Source organism: Betta splendens, chromosome 7 (genome assembly GCF_900634795.4).
Source record: "Betta splendens chromosome 7, fBetSpl5.4, whole genome shotgun sequence".
In the NCBI taxonomy this organism is placed as follows: domain Eukaryota; kingdom Metazoa; phylum Chordata; class Actinopteri; order Anabantiformes; family Osphronemidae; genus Betta; species Betta splendens.
The window spans coordinates 16522144-16537008 of NC_040887.2; the positions used below are offsets into that span (position 1 = coordinate 16522144).

At 42.6% G+C, this 14865-nt stretch overlaps 2 protein-coding genes and 1 long non-coding RNA gene across 6 annotated transcripts in view; 2 read left to right on the forward strand and 1 right to left on the reverse strand.

The window, feature by feature from the left end:
• dnmt3bb.1 (DNA (cytosine-5-)-methyltransferase 3 beta, duplicate b.1) overlaps positions 1 to 2036 on the forward strand; it is a 17567-nt gene extending 15531 nt beyond the window's left edge. The window contains exon 21 of one of the 2 annotated variants that reach the window (XM_029156437.3): positions 32 to 2036. In XM_029156437.3, the coding sequence (XP_029012270.1) occupies positions 32 to 173 (142 nt within the window). In that variant the 3' untranslated portion in view covers positions 174 to 2036. The remainder of the gene's footprint in view (positions 1 to 31) is intronic. The other variant, XM_029156438.3, reaches the window with a different exon arrangement.
• Positions 1 to 4127, reverse strand: part of LOC114858819 (uncharacterized) — a 13358-nt gene extending 9231 nt beyond the window's left edge. The window contains exons 1-2 of the long non-coding RNA XR_008695155.1: positions 3705 to 4127; positions 2589 to 2673 (exon numbers count right to left, since the gene is read on the reverse strand). This is a non-coding gene — a long non-coding RNA (uncharacterized LOC114858819). The remainder of the gene's footprint in view (positions 1 to 2588; positions 2674 to 3704) is intronic.
• LOC114858816 (uncharacterized) lies at positions 3062 to 14771 on the forward strand. Of its 3 annotated transcripts, none has more exons than XR_005897886.2 (26): positions 3062 to 3559; positions 4484 to 4615; positions 4937 to 5082; positions 5815 to 5977; positions 6125 to 7593; positions 7683 to 7847; positions 7946 to 8044; positions 8139 to 8388; positions 8479 to 8541; positions 8687 to 8742; positions 8911 to 9048; positions 9223 to 9330; positions 9920 to 10061; positions 10179 to 10682; positions 10773 to 10817; positions 11112 to 11191; positions 11349 to 11461; positions 11544 to 11727; positions 12135 to 12219; positions 12306 to 12451; positions 12587 to 12677; positions 12762 to 12910; positions 13053 to 13138; positions 13358 to 13431; positions 13510 to 13631; positions 14191 to 14217. XR_005897886.2 is itself a non-coding variant. In XM_029156433.3 (26 exons), the coding sequence occupies exons 2-26, from the start codon at positions 4501 to 4503 to the stop codon at positions 14369 to 14371; spliced, it is 4770 nt and encodes a 1589-aa protein (XP_029012266.1). In that variant the 5' UTR covers positions 3087 to 3559; positions 4484 to 4500; the 3' UTR covers positions 14372 to 14771. The 3 variants fall into 3 exon arrangements, 2 of the variants coding, with proteins under 2 accessions (XP_029012266.1, XP_029012268.1); XM_029156433.3 differs by having other exon boundaries at positions 3087 to 3559; positions 13358 to 13427; positions 14191 to 14771; XM_029156435.3 differs by lacking the exon at positions 3062 to 3559 and adding an exon at positions 4110 to 4383 and having other exon boundaries at positions 13358 to 13427; positions 14191 to 14771.
• The last annotated feature ends 94 nt before the right edge of the window (positions 14772 to 14865 follow it).

The window sequence follows — 14865 nt, forward strand, 5'->3', positions numbered from 1 at the left end:
AAGACTTGGCCGCGTTGTTCCTCCCTTCCAGGATCTTCGGTTTCCCGGTCCACTACACAGATGTGTCCAACATGGGTCGAGGTGCCAGACAGAAGCTCCTGGGCCGATCCTGGAGCGTCCCTGTCATCAGGCACCTGTTTGCGCCGCTGAAGGACTACTTTGCTTGTGAATAGGAGACACAAACCACTTAATGTGACTTTGGCTCCAAGAAACAACAGTCACTCCCCAAAGTCTGAAAATCATATCCAGGCAGCCACAACGTCAGTAGTGGAAGTGACTTTGCAGCCGTTTCTGATGGTCAATGCACAGCAGCCGTAACAAACACTAACACAGATGCAGCGTAGGTGAGCTGCTCTTTAAGGGGCCTTAGTGGGCTCAGTTCAGCTCTTTTGTTTGCTCTCCGATCATTAGGATGTCATAGGATTTGTTCTTTTTAGCTGTTTTTAATGAGACACCACTGTTTTAGAAGGAGGAGCAGGACGGCGCCTGTGGCTTCAGGCAGCCGTGACGCACTGGTACTGGTGCTGTGACGCTTCGACGGCTGGTGGAAGCTCCTTTACTCCAGCGTGCGTTGGGTGTGCGAGTCTTGTGGAGCAGAAGCCAGTTTAAAAACCAGGCTTTAAGTTCTTGATTTCTGAGACATTTAGTATAAAGATGTTTGCGTATGATAGTGAAACCTTTGTGAGCTTTACTGCTAAAACCCTGATAGCTCCATAAGCTAAGTACTTGAAACAAGCCATTTCTGCTTCCACGCGTTTTATATTGGCTGGAAACAAGTTGAGTCCATTTGTTCGCTGTCCCCTGGTTTTAAAACCGAGTGACAGTCACTGTTGTGTGGTTTGACTCTAGCACTGATACGTTTCTTTTACTTGACCTCGGCTCATGTGGGGCACACGCTGAAGTTCGCCCACTCAGCAGCTGTTTAATGGGTTCTTACTGTCACAAACCTAAAGAAATGGGCATTACCTCAGTGTTCACTGCTCCTTGGACAGGATCTCTGCTCTGGATATACTGTGGCCTTGTGTACATAGAGCTGCTTTTTGATACTGGAACTGTTTTACAGTGTTGTGCGTACTGTACTGATAAAAAGGTTTACATGTGTTTTCTCCACACTTTTCCCAGGCTTTGTTCTTTTAAGTGTACACATGGAAATGTAAAAACCTTGATGGTGCTCAAAGGGCTTTTAAAGTTCCAATAGAAACTTGTTGAGTGTGGTCTGTTAAAAACCAAAAAGTTATTGTTTACGTGCTATAACACTGTTTAGGAAGCAGGTGAAGGATCGCCTGGTCCGTTTCTAACTGCTTTTAGCCTTTATAGAAGCACAGTATAATAAAGCTACAGCACAATATAGAGCATATTAATCAAGCTTTTTATCTTCTGTAGAAGTTTTGTATTTGTAGGTTTAAGTGTCACTAAGACAGGATCTGACACAGTTTCATACTTATTCACTAAAACCAGTGACAACTGTTTTTCTTTTCTTTGTTTTTATCATGAAACAAAACTTTGTTATTTTAGATGTCAGTGATTTAACTGATTTATTTTGTTTTTGTACTAATTAGAGCAACTTATAACTTTACTAAATAAAACCGCTGCTCTAGCTGCTAAAAACATGGATGTGTTCTGTTCGAAATGATACATGAATCTCAGATATTGTACGGGACTTGACTGACTGAATATTCTTCTCAGATATCGAAGATGTGTCAATAAGCAAATGACTAATTACTTGTATTTTGGTTAATCGTATTTTACTCTGAAGTAACTTAAAATATGTATCCTGCAGGGCTCCTAAAAACACTACTTGGCTTATGACTGAAAGCGCACATCAAACACAAAACACCTCCAAAAGGTGAAGGGAAAGAAACTCCCAAAGTGGCTTCCAGCTGCAGTTACTCCTGGGAACATAGAGCAGGTGGTCTGAAGCTCCTTTTCTAAAGTACAATAATGAAGCACTAAATAATAAAGTGCTCCTTTGTTTCCTGGTTTTGATCTAAAATAAACCCTGTGGCCTCTTAAATACTCTCTACTGAGTAATCCTGAGCATTAAAAACATTCATGTTTTAAAAATATGTTTGCCCACAGATAAAAAACATACATAAGTATTATCAAGACAGACAGGTATTTTATACATATATCAGTTGGTCCAGTCTGTTACTGCCTGCTACATTCATGCTGAGTGAACAGCGTAAAACACAACACCGGCCACCACAGACTCCTAGAACATCCTCAGCATGGTGCTGCAGACGTTGAAGGACCTGAGTCTCCTCACAAAGTATCCTGCTCTGAGCCATTTTGTACACAGCTGAGGGTTTATAGTAAACCTGATTACTAATTTAGTACTAAAAGTGGTAGATTTAGGCCCATTATATATGACTATGTAATGCATATTAAGAATAAAGCCAGATATACGAATATACATGTATGTGCCATATACAATTAACGAATCCACAGCTATGTCTCCATTTACCTCCATATAAAGGCAAGATGTAACTACACATGCAGATAAATTGCATGTAGTGACAGCACAGCTACTGGACAAGAACAGAACAGTCGACATTAACCGCTGTGTGTCTGTACTTAAGGTCAAATACCTGATGTTGTCCACAAGCATCTGTCTAGAACATCCTCTGTCCATCAGTCCTGACTTTTTCCTCTGGGTCTCTTCCTCTGGAACACCTTTGGACATGATAACAGGTGAGATTAGAAGCATAGATGGAGCAGTAACTCAAGAGCTTCTCCTTCTGGCTCAGCTCCCTCTTGTTGTGGAATGGACCATTGCTGATGCCAGCATATCAATCATGCCACATGTGTTCTCATGGACTTCCCAGCTGCTCCCAGCTGCTCCACACTCAGATGCAATTATTGCATTATTTATTTCATATTTGGTCCCATCTGTTTATACTATTAAAATATACCTCAAAACGTACAAAAGCCAGAGTCCCAAAATTTGGGAACCTTTAATATTGTCTATAATAATTAAAAGTTAGGAAAAACAGTCTCAGGTGTTAGGTTACTTGTGACAACAACATTTTATTGTAAACGTCCGAATTAGTAAGAATTGAAAGAGTGAGTTTGGAACAAGCGGAACACAAATAACGCCAGACAAGCTAGTGTCAAGAATGTTCTGTAAATAGTGGATTATAAAAAAATCATCCATTTCACCTCGTGGACGTTTCACCAATCCTTAGACAAAATCACAATTTATATTTCTGTAAATATATAAAACAGTGGTTTATATGAGTAGCTAAGCTGCTGCTAAAGGACATGCGTAAATAGCGTACTATTAACAGTTAGCTACAAACACTAGTGCTATGTTATAGAGTTAGCATTAAACTATAGTAGGGAAGTATGAAGTTATTGTGTATTAGTTATATGATACATTAAAGGAAACCGCGTCTTTTCGTCATATATGATACTGTTTGTGCAGTGGAATGTTACCACCGGAGCCTTAGCATTAGCATTAGCTTGGACCAAGGGGCGGGCTACAGGCTCAGCGCGGCCCGTCTAGCCTGATACAGTAAGTCACTTTAAATAGCCACGAGGAGAGGAGCGGTGCGCTGCGGTGAGTAGGGCGGTGGGTTTGAAATACTTTCGACAAATGTTCTGGGTCAGTTTTGAACAAAAAGTTTGCTGGGCACCGTAGCTAACTTTACACAGTGACAACACACTGCTACAAAGTGCGTGTAAGCATTATTCTGTAAAGTTACCTTAGCTCGCGCCGTGCAGCCCGTCTTCTTCTATGATGAGCCAAACAAAGGCTATTTAGCAACAAAAGAGGACTTTAAAACCAACAACGTACGTCTACTACGTGCGCATTTTAGAGGGGTTTATGAGCCTTTGGTTACAGTTTTAGAGTGGTTTGTGTAAGCAGTAACTTATCTCGGGGGTGTCTAGTGGCTCGGGGGGTTGTCTGTTGATAGTGTTGTTGATATTTTGAATGCTAAGGCATAATGCAGAGGTGTTATTGGTCTGTTCATGGGATAGTGATCGGACCCTAATCTGCTGTATTCGGCGGACACCTAACAACATGTTCTGTCGTGGGCGCTCTGCGAGTTTTTTAGAACCGCCTGCATACAGCTACTCTAGGCTCGGATCCCTGTGTTGACCTCCGTGGGGCACTGGTGGCTCAGTTGAACCGGTTCCCGTCGCAGTTTAAAAGCCTCGCGTTCATTCGGCACAAGTCTTCCCGCTCTAACGTGATTGGTGTAGACTGTAGTCTGGGCGTGTCGGACACTGTTGCGTTTACGTACATGCACTTTACAAGTTACCAGAACACTGGTTTAATTTTGGTCAAGTTCTAATGACGCCACTCAGCTTACATTACTGTCCATGTAACAGTTGATGCTTTCATTCCGTTACTAAACATTCTTCTGCCTTCTATGTAAGGTAAATTACATCATTACATCACGTTTCAAGTCATCTAACTTAACTCTGTATTGGTAGCTCAGTATTGATATTTATTTACATGTATGTGCTGTTTGTGCAGGTCTGCAATTTAAAGACATGGCAGTGAATGTAACACTGAATTCAAGACATTCACATAGCCACCAGGAGCTGCGAGCCTGGTTCAATGAAACCGTGCTCACATATTTCACTGACGTGGGCCAGTTGTGCACAGGTAAGCTAGTTTTTAATGCTCATTGTGGGTGTTTTGTTTAGTTTGGTTCTGTGAGACACAGGTTCAGCCATTGCGCTACCCGACTGGCACATACTACAGATCTAACTGTCTCAGAACCAGGGGCTGTAGCTGCAGAGTTAAAGGCCCACAGGGTCTGAGAAGTTGTTCTAGGTCAACTTTACCATTGACGTCAGGCAGTACGATGACAGTAAATGGAGTTTGAAGTATGTTCATTAATCTGAACTCTTCCTTTATTGTTTGTGGTTAAACCTCCCTCTAATTAAGCTTTTTATTTAGCGTTTGTTGTGATTTCTCTTCCAGGTGCAGCTTATTGTCAGCTGATGCACCTATTGTTTCCTGCATCGCTGGACCTGTCCAGTGTCAAATGTCGCAGCAGTAATGTTATGGACTCCATCCATAACTACAGTTTATTGGAAAAAGCATTCAGAAAAGTTGGGGTGATCAGGGTGAGTACATTTAATGAAACAATAAAATGTTAACCTTCACTACCACTCAGTTCTGCCAGATCGTCACAGAAATAGCAGTATCTGTGAACCTGTTGACTGAGTGTTGCCTTAAGTTTTCCATTGAAAGTCACACTTTTATTTACCAGCATTAGTTGTAAAGTGAATGGAAAATATAATTAAAAATTAAAAATAATGATTTGTATTTAAAATAATCATTTTTTAATCCTCACCTTGCTCTTGTCAAAGAATCCTCCATTTGCAGCAATTACAGCATTGCAGGCCTTTGGCATTTTGGATGTTAATTTGTTGATGTAATCTGGTAATCTGGGCCTTCTGATGCAATGATCAGACACGTACCATTACTACACCGCAGTGACAGTTGCTGAAAATGGGCCTCTATACACATAAGTAAATATTGCAGCAAAAATCAGATGTTTGCAGGTAGAATAGTCATTTACCACATTAGTGATTTAAACAGTGTATTTCTATATTGTGCATTGCAAAAAAAGTGCCTTTCTGTCAAAAATAAGGACCCAAACTTTTGAATGGTAGTGTAACTACAGAATATTGGCTAGTGAACATTATTGGGTCATTAATACTCTATTCTTTCACGTTTTAAGTCTAGCATTATTTAATATGTTTTGTAAAACTCATTTGCAGTTTAATTGATCCTGAAGACGTGCTTTCTATTGATCACATTACACAGTAACTAAGTTTTTTCTCTTTAACCAGTACATCCCTTTTGAGGCTCTGATGAAGGGGCACTGCATAGTGTCTCTGACCTTCATGCAGTGGTTCAGGGAATTTTTTGAAGAAAACAAAAGCAGCATTGACCGCTGTGCCTTGGAAGCCAGAGAGGCACAGAGTCGTCTATCTGCTAAATCAGGGGGAAACAGTAAGTATTAACAGTGTTTGTCACACTTATTCTTGTCTATGGCACGATGTTGAGTCTAAAGGAGAAAGCACACCTGGTGCCCCAGGTGGTGTGGTGTTATTTATGTAATATTTGTTTCTATTTAGTTTTTTTTTGTTCACATTACAGATGATATATCCTCCCAAAAAACCAAGAGTATTAATCAAGAGATTGATAGGGAAAAGGTGGTTAAACAGAACAAAGATCTGAACAACAGAGCAGAGATGATAATAACGATATCTGAGGATGACGATGACGACGTGGTGGCCGTGATACTGGACACTGCAGACAAAATGGAGACAAGTGTGAAAGCAGACGGTGTACATCCAGAAGAGATGAAGAACGAACAAGCTGGTCGAGGAAATAGAACCAGTGATACCTTGTTGTGCTTTATTAGCAGATACTTTGGTAACAGTGTGGACACAAGCTCAGCTATACGTAAAGACACGCGTGTTTGTTCTACCTTAAGCCCAAGCCACCCAGAAGACATCGTCCAGGCCTGCTCACTCACACCGTTCTGCCTCTACCTGTACATGGGTGTAGAGCTGGGTACAGGACAGCGCACAAGCGTCATTCTGGTTGGCTACTTCGACCAGAACTCAAGGACCAGTGTGGTGAGACTGCTGGATACTCTGACGATGAGTGTCGACACAGTTGATTTACAAACGTCTGTAGACCTACATTTTGATGCTACACGCACGAGCGATTCTGATGCTCTCCTTCTGATTGAGTTGCTGAGGAAAGCTGGCCTTGCTCTGTCCAATCTCTCTGTGTTTTACTGTAATGCCCCCCACCCGGCCCTGAGCCAGGTGTTGGTATCTCAGCTCCAGGCTTTCAACCCCATGTTAGTTTCACTCTGCGGCCTCCCAGGGATGGCAGAAAGAGCCTGCCAAGCTGGGCTTTTGGCTTCTTTTCCATGCGTGGTTGACCTTGTCAGGGACATCCACCATCATTACTTCACCTGTTCGTCTGTAAATGACAGCCTGAAAGAGATATTTGCTGGTGCAGCGTCTTACAACCATACTCGTTCTATCTCTGAACAGTGTTTGTTCCTTACCCGCACTGTGCAGAACATGGTCAGCAGATGGAGTGATTTAGTAGAGTATTTCCAGTCAGTGAATCAAGCAGAGAATTTAGATGTGATCAGAAGCCAGTTAAGGGATTCAAAGGTCAAACTGCAGGTTGTGTTCCTTTCCTACAGTCTGGAGCCCCTCCGAGCTCTTCAGGAGCTGCACCAGTGCAGCACAGCCGATGTGGCCATGGAGCTACAACAAAGCTCCAAAGTGATTCAATCCTATGCAGTCAGCATCCTCCGTCCGACTGCCGCTGAGCAATTTCTCAGGGAACCAGACCTGTGTCTTCTCTATGATGAGAAGAACTTGCTCACTACAACAGAGATTAATGTAGGTTCCCATGCTAGAGACTTTCTTCAATCCTCCAGAGAGCTTGGGAAACAGGAGAGGACCAACTTCCTTAAAGCTGCAGCATCATTCTATAAAGAATCACTACAGAGTTTAGTGCAGAGTCTTCCTGCAAAGCTTGGAAACGTGGCACTGAGGAACATCAGCAGAGTGTTGAAACATCCTGCAAATGGACATGTAAGACATCCAAGTATTTTCTGCAACGTAATTTGATGCAGTTTAAGAGAGTTATAGAAGCTTGATGATTAATCTTGTTTGTCCTCCAGGACGATAACGTGTCCAAGCACGTATTGTCAGAGGTGGCGGTTCAGCTGGGTCTCTGTGGTGCCGGGTCTCCACAGAGTTACTGCCTGGTAAATGACTACTTCACCTTCATTGTGTCAGCACAGAACAAACAGGCGAGCTGGACAGGAGACGGCTGCTGGGCAGAGGTGTGCAAACAAAACGTGATGCAATACAATAAAAATACAGTTTAGAAAAAGCTGTCAGTGCGAGTTCAGTAGCTGCTATTTTGTTGTTGGCTGCACAGATGATGGACAAGCTGAAGCCTGACTCTGCTTTGCGCCGCCTTCTCCACATCCTCCTAGCCATCCCCAGCTCTCTATGCATGATGCAGGTCTTTGAAAAGGCAAGTGTTCACTGTTACTACTATACTGGTACTACTGGATGACTATTCTTGTTTAGATGACTAAACTAAGTTCTGAGAGTTCATCTTTTAACAGGTACTTTGCAACCTTGAGGCTCTTCCTGACAGCCAGCGAGACCCCAGACCCACACCTCAACATACCAGATGGACAAGAAAGCCTCGCACTGAAAGAAGGAAACCACCTTCTCAAAGACACCATGACTTTAAGAAGCAAGAGGACAGTTCATCAGAAAATAGTGATGTTTCCCTGACCAGGCCTGTTTCATGTGCTTCCTCTATAGAATGTATCACCAGTGAGGACTTGGACCACACCGACAACTCCTCTGGTAAGACTGTCTGCATCCATGTGGACCTCCTAGATCTGTTGTTACACATCTAATAATGACAGCCATGTGACTATGTTCCATTGTTATCAGATGTAGTCGATGTCACAGAAATGTCCACAGCCTCTGGATACCTCGCACCAAAACAGACAACAAGTAAGAAACCTAATTAGTCACCCAGTGAGAGAAGGGAAGTCATTTGGTCTTGTTGTACCGTGTGTACACTGACTGTTCTGAACCCGTGGTCAGCTCATAAGGTTTTAACCAAGAGTATTGAAACGTAACTGTTGCTCCTCTGCAGGTCAAAAGAATCTGGGAACCGACTATGATGCACCTCCCACTTCAGCTGAACTGATGGTAACATCTGCTGTAATTAGGCAATTAATCTAAGATGTTGCTACCTGATAATTTAAGTCAATGAAGAACTTCAGGTCTTCACATCAGATTCCCAGGATGGGAGTGTATGTACTACATATTTACATGTTTAAATCAAAAACTGGTGGTGTTTGTGTTGGTGGGGTGCAGGGTGTGAGGGGAGAGCTGGTCTGGGTCAAGGTGGAGGGTTTTTCTTTTTGGCCTGCTGTCATCACGTCTTGTAAGGGGGACACTGAGCTTCTGAGGAAGATGATGGTGCATTGGTACGGCCAGCAGATAACATCACAGGTGCGCTAGATGTGGAATGACAACATGGGTTCATGATACTACATATTTATACACCTGATAATGTACAGTAATGTTGCTTCTTCCAATCAGCTCCAGTTCCTGTCTTGCTTTCTTCTTTTCTCTCCCAGATTCTAACATCTGTTTTTTTTACTTTGCATTCTGGTTGTGATCCAGGTCAGTTTCAAGGACTTGAAATCATTCGCCAGTTTTGGCCAGTACTTCTGTGTCAACTCCTTTGCCACCCTCGGTACTTACAGAGAGGCCATCTTCCTATCGCTGCAGGTCTGTGTGTCGATAAGTACCCCAAACTACCCCTCATCTTTGACGCTTTGAATGAACGGATGAATGAATGACATTAATTAATTAATTAATTTATTTATTTATTTGAATGTCTGTTGTAATGTGATGGACAGTTTTGCTCTCAGTTTTGCAAGAGGAGTATATATATATATATATATATATATATATATACACACACACATACATCGATGCATAAAAATACATAATCTCATAAAACTTTAATGATAGTGATAATAATAAGTAACAGTAGTACATTACTTACAGCTAAGTTTAGGAAGCCTGTTTATAAGCTCTGGTGTTGAGTGTCCTACTACAAGGTTAGTAAAGCTGTAGCATAGCATTGGTGCATGAACAATGCCACCTGTGAAAGCCAGGGTGATGGGAGAAGTTTGGCCGCTACACCCAGTCAACGAGCAGAGGACAGAGACCTAGTAGCCAGGGAGCCCACACAACTTCAGTTCAGGAGCACAGACTCTTTGTCTACACGTGAACAATAAATCTGCACTTTGGAATGTGTATAGATGTTTGGATATTTGTCTTACTATAAGTATTTTCTATGCTTGTCTGTCAGGAAGCAGCCGTCCGTTGTAAGAAGCCATTGGCTGCGTGTCCCACTGACAAAGAGGATCTGCTTAGGCACATGTTAGAATGGGCTTTTGGTGGCTTCCATCCTTCAGGCCCAGATGGACTCAAACCAACAGCTTCTAAACAAAGTAAGGCTTCTGATTACAGCAATGCAGTAGTGGGTAATGTATTACTTCCAGTCAGTGCATATCTGTATGCTGTGAAAAGTATGTAATATACATGTCAACACCTCTTCTTCTGCCCAGCTCTTACCAAAACAGGAAACAGGATCAAGGCAGAGCAGATGCACTACGATAAAGCTACCTCTTCTCCTCAGGCCTCCTCATCTTTGAACAGCAACATCACCAGTGTGATGAGTGACATGGCCTACTCTTTAAACAAACTGTCATGCAACTCCACAGAGAAGTTTTGTTCTAGAGACAGAGGTGAAAGAAGTGCATGGGAGGAAACATATGACCTGGCAGGAAAAGGCATCAAGGAGAAGAGAGCCAGAGGAGGATGGGCAGCAAAGACAGGGAAGCAATGCAAGGGAGGGTGCGAACGGGAGAAGGATGACTGGAAGCAAGGGAAAACGAAGGTGGGGTGGAGAGGTCACAAAGGACCAAGAAGGAAAAGCAGCCTGATGGACGGATTAGATGATGACATGTCGCCAGACTTTGTGCCACACAAGAGGAGCACCTTCACTAAACCTTACTGCAAGGCAAACGACAGGCCCAGCAGCTACGTCCAGCCAGACCAGAAACTTAGAGGTAGCAAACACTTTATCCATGTTAGATGGACATCAACAGACATCTATTGGATTTTACATTACATCATCGTCATCAATTTTTCTCTTGCAGAGGAGACCATCTGCAGGATCATTGACATGAAACTGGACATTGATCGTAAGTCATTTAACCTGAAGTGTATCTTCCAGTTTATGTATAAAGGTTCGGTTTTGTTGTGTTAAGTGTGAGTTAGTCCAGTGACTGGTGTTGACATGTTCACTCCAAGGTAACTGGAAAGACTTCTGTAGCCTAAACTTCAGCAGTTACACCCTTCAGAAGCTTAAGCCCTCATTTTTATTTTGATCCATTAAACATATTGGATCTGACTACGATCAATCTGATGAACTTATCATACACACAGACATATGGTCTTGGCTTTGTTCTTCCATTTGTGATTCCATCTATTTGCAGAGTTCTGTTTGTGCTGTGGAACTGAACACATTGACATCTCCCACCCTCTGTTTAAAGGGGGCCTCTGTCTGAAGTGTAAAGTAAGGAGCTGTCCGTTTGTCCTAAGTCTCACCAGTAACACCGTCTCAGGGCACTGACGTTATTGCTACACAACAAAGCCAAAGTCAGTGGTTCCTTTGATGGACAGCCTTCTAACCTGTGTCTGTGTTGTTGTTGTTGTTGTTGTTGCTGCTGTAGCATAACTTTGCAGAAACTCTGTATCGGTATGATGAGGATGGATATCAGTCCTACTGCACCATCTGCTGCTATGGACTCGAGGTCGTACTGTGTGGAAATGACAGCTGCTGCAGGTTGATCTTTAAACATTCACAACCATGTGGTGAGTCCAGTGACCTCCTTAATGACACGTTTTATTCTCTCCCTGTTCCTCAGATCGTACTGTGAGTACTGTCTCAACATCCTCGTTGGTCCAGGGACCTTTGATTCACTAAAGGAGCTGGAGCCGTGGATCTGCTACCTGTGCCAGCCTTGTCAACCTCATGGTGCTCTGGTTCCCAGGGAGGACTGGAGCATTCGTGTCCAGGAGTTATTTGCCAACAACAGTGCCATTGAGTTTGTGAGTTTACATGTAACTGATGGCTCAGCATTACCAAATGTCTATTCTATGTAAGAATAAAGACCCAAACATCTGAATGTGTCACACACGTCGGTTAGAAGTTAGAGACCTATGCAGTGTTTTAAGGTCTGAACAGATGGCAGTAGGTGGACTTTGTTCCTTCTCTTTTCATTACAGGACATTTCACTATTTATTTGTTTGTGTGTGTTTTGTATGTTTAGTATAACATTAGGCTGTTGGTTATGGTTCATCATTGAAAGTTTCTTAAACGCTTAACACCAAATAGATCCTGGCTCTTCTGGTACTCTAAATACCGTCTGTGTGGAAGCTTCAGTAACAACCACTACATGTTAGCAGCAGTCATGATTGACACAGATTCCAAACTGACTCTAACTCTTGCTTTTCAGGAGCCGCACCGCGTTTACCCGTCCATTCCTGCTAACCTTCGCAGACCTCTTCGTGTTCTCTCATTGTTTGATGGTATTGCAACAGGTTTGTGGTCCTGGACTAGGTTGACTGATCTCACTGGGTCACTCTGTTTTTCGTCTTCATTCTAATATGAACTTGTGTTGAGTTAGGGTACCTAGTGCTGAAGGAGCTTGGCTTCAAGGTAGAGAAATATGTTGCCTCAGAAGTCTGCGAGGATTCACTTGCTGTGGCAACCGTCAATCACGATGGGAAGATCATCCATGTTGGAGATTGCCGGTTAATCACACAGGGACATGTAAGTACACACTCTCTTAATCTTCTGGGTTAAGATCTACACCAGTGGAACCATATGGGTATTCATGATATTCTTGTAATCATGGACATCATATTACTAAATGAAATGCTGAATTATGCCTCTTTGATGATCCAGCTTGAGCAGTGGGGCCCTTTTGATTTGCTGATCGGTGGCAGCCCCTGTAATGACCTTTCCATCGTTAATCCCTTCAGAAAAGGCTTGTATGGTGTGTACCGTCCTGGTGTTTGTTACCTAGACCAGCATCATGTGATTGCCAGTATTTGATGCCCTTTACTCTTTGACCCTGCAGAGGGCACTGGCAGGCTGTTCTTCGAGTACTACCGCATCCTTGACCTGCTGAAGCCCAAAGAAGACGACCCTAGGCCATTTTTCTGGCTCTTTGAGAACGTGGTCTTCATGAACACACACGACAAAGTCAACATTTGTCGCTTTCTTGAGGTTCAGTACTAGTAACCCTCTACTCTCCTTTGTTCTTGTTCCTATTCAGTCTTTTTGGTTTGTTTTTGTCTTCTCCTTTTAGTTGTTTTTAATTTTGACCAGAGAGAGGTTGACTGTTGATGCTGTCTCATTGTTTCGATAGTGCAACCCAGTCCTGGTGGACGCAGTAAAGGTTAGCCCAGCTCACAGAGCACGTTGCTTCTGGGGAAACATCCCAGGGATGAGCAGGTAGGTCCTCTGTGTTACTAAAGGCTCCATGTGACTCTAGATGTGCATTAACATTAGTAGAGGAAGCATTTGTGATTACAGCTGTTATGTCTTTCATGCATTGGTTGGATTTAGTCAATTCCATATTTTAGGTAGTTCTAGATATGCTTGTTTTCTTGTTCTTTGATTCTTCTACGTGAGACCTAGTTGTAAAAATTCTTTGTCTTGATCTTCCATCAGACCCATTATCGCCTCCCAAAATGACAAGTTAAGTCTGCAGGACTGTTTGGAGATTGGCAGAGAAGCCCGGGTCCGTGAGTGAACCTACTGGTTCATGCTTTTGGTGTATTTGTTATATATAAAAATCCCCCTATCGACATGTTGTGTTCCAGGTCACTAAGGTGAGAACGATCACGACCAATCCAAACTCTCTGAAGCAGGGCAAACACGTGTCACTGCTGCCTGTGCTCCAGGACGGCAAAGAAGACAACCTCTGGATCACTGAGCTGGAGAAGTATGAATGTGACACTGTGACACTCCTGGAGAAGTCTCATTACCACATAAGCTAGACTTAGACATACTTTATTGATTCCTTAGAGGAATTTATTTTTTTTGTTTTAAGCTAGACTTTGTAGTGAATCTGGGCAGTGACTACCGGTGTATTTCTAATCTAATTTGCTCTTTGTTAAAGCGAATCTTTCTTCTTTACTTTTGCTTGTCTCTCTTGTACAGTAGATGTATTTTTGAGTTTTAGAAGATCATAAACTACTTGAATGGTGTTGTTGGCAGTAAGTGAAACACGCCCCTTGTCACCAATCTTGTTTGTGGTTATCAGGGTAATGGATGGTTTGGGGCTTAGTTCAGATGGAATTAAACTGCTGCTTGTTGCTGCTCGTTACTTAATGTTCTTATTAACTTAATGTTAATAAGTTATTGAAAGTGGACTCACTGTGGCGTCTGCTGCTAAACTGATGGCTACACACATAATCAATTTTCATGGACATCATCAGAATGAAGAACCTGCATGGTTTGCCTTTGATCTTACACACTGCATTTCACCCATTCTGTTCTAGAATCTTCGGCTTTCCCAAACACTACACTGATGTGAGGAACATGAACCGGCAGCAGAGGCAGAAGGTGCTAGGGAAGGCCTGGAGTGTGCCGGTTATCCGCCACCTCTTTGCTCCCCTGAAGGACTACTTTGCCTGTGAGGAGCTTCCTTCTTTGACCTCATCTAACGCCTCGAACCCTTGAACCTTCATTTCTCGCCTAGGCTCCATAACTTTAGCAGCTGGGAACAGGGGAAGCTGGGTATGGCGTTACCTGTACAATGTGTGCAATGTGTGCAATGGAAGCCTCTGGATCACTGCCATGGGCCAGTCCCACCCTCAGGTGGACAATGATCATGTATTCTAGAAGCCCAGAGCGTGTCAGTGCTAATAGCCTGTCTTAATGAGTCCATAATGTCTTAATGAAATTATAAATAACTACCATACTAGATGATTTGTGAAAAATTTAATATTGATGCTGTTGATGTGGTGACGCTATATTCATCTTATGTCCTCGAGTCACTTTTTTGTGGCTTGTGATATTTTTAAGCCATTTTTTTAATAAATAACATTCATACAGGTGCATGCCAAAAAGAGAAAAATCACATTTTGACATGTGCTGATACTTGTTTTATAATCTGTTGTTGACCTCTGCTTCTTTCTTAGATACAAACTTCTGTTACATCTCTTAAGCAAATG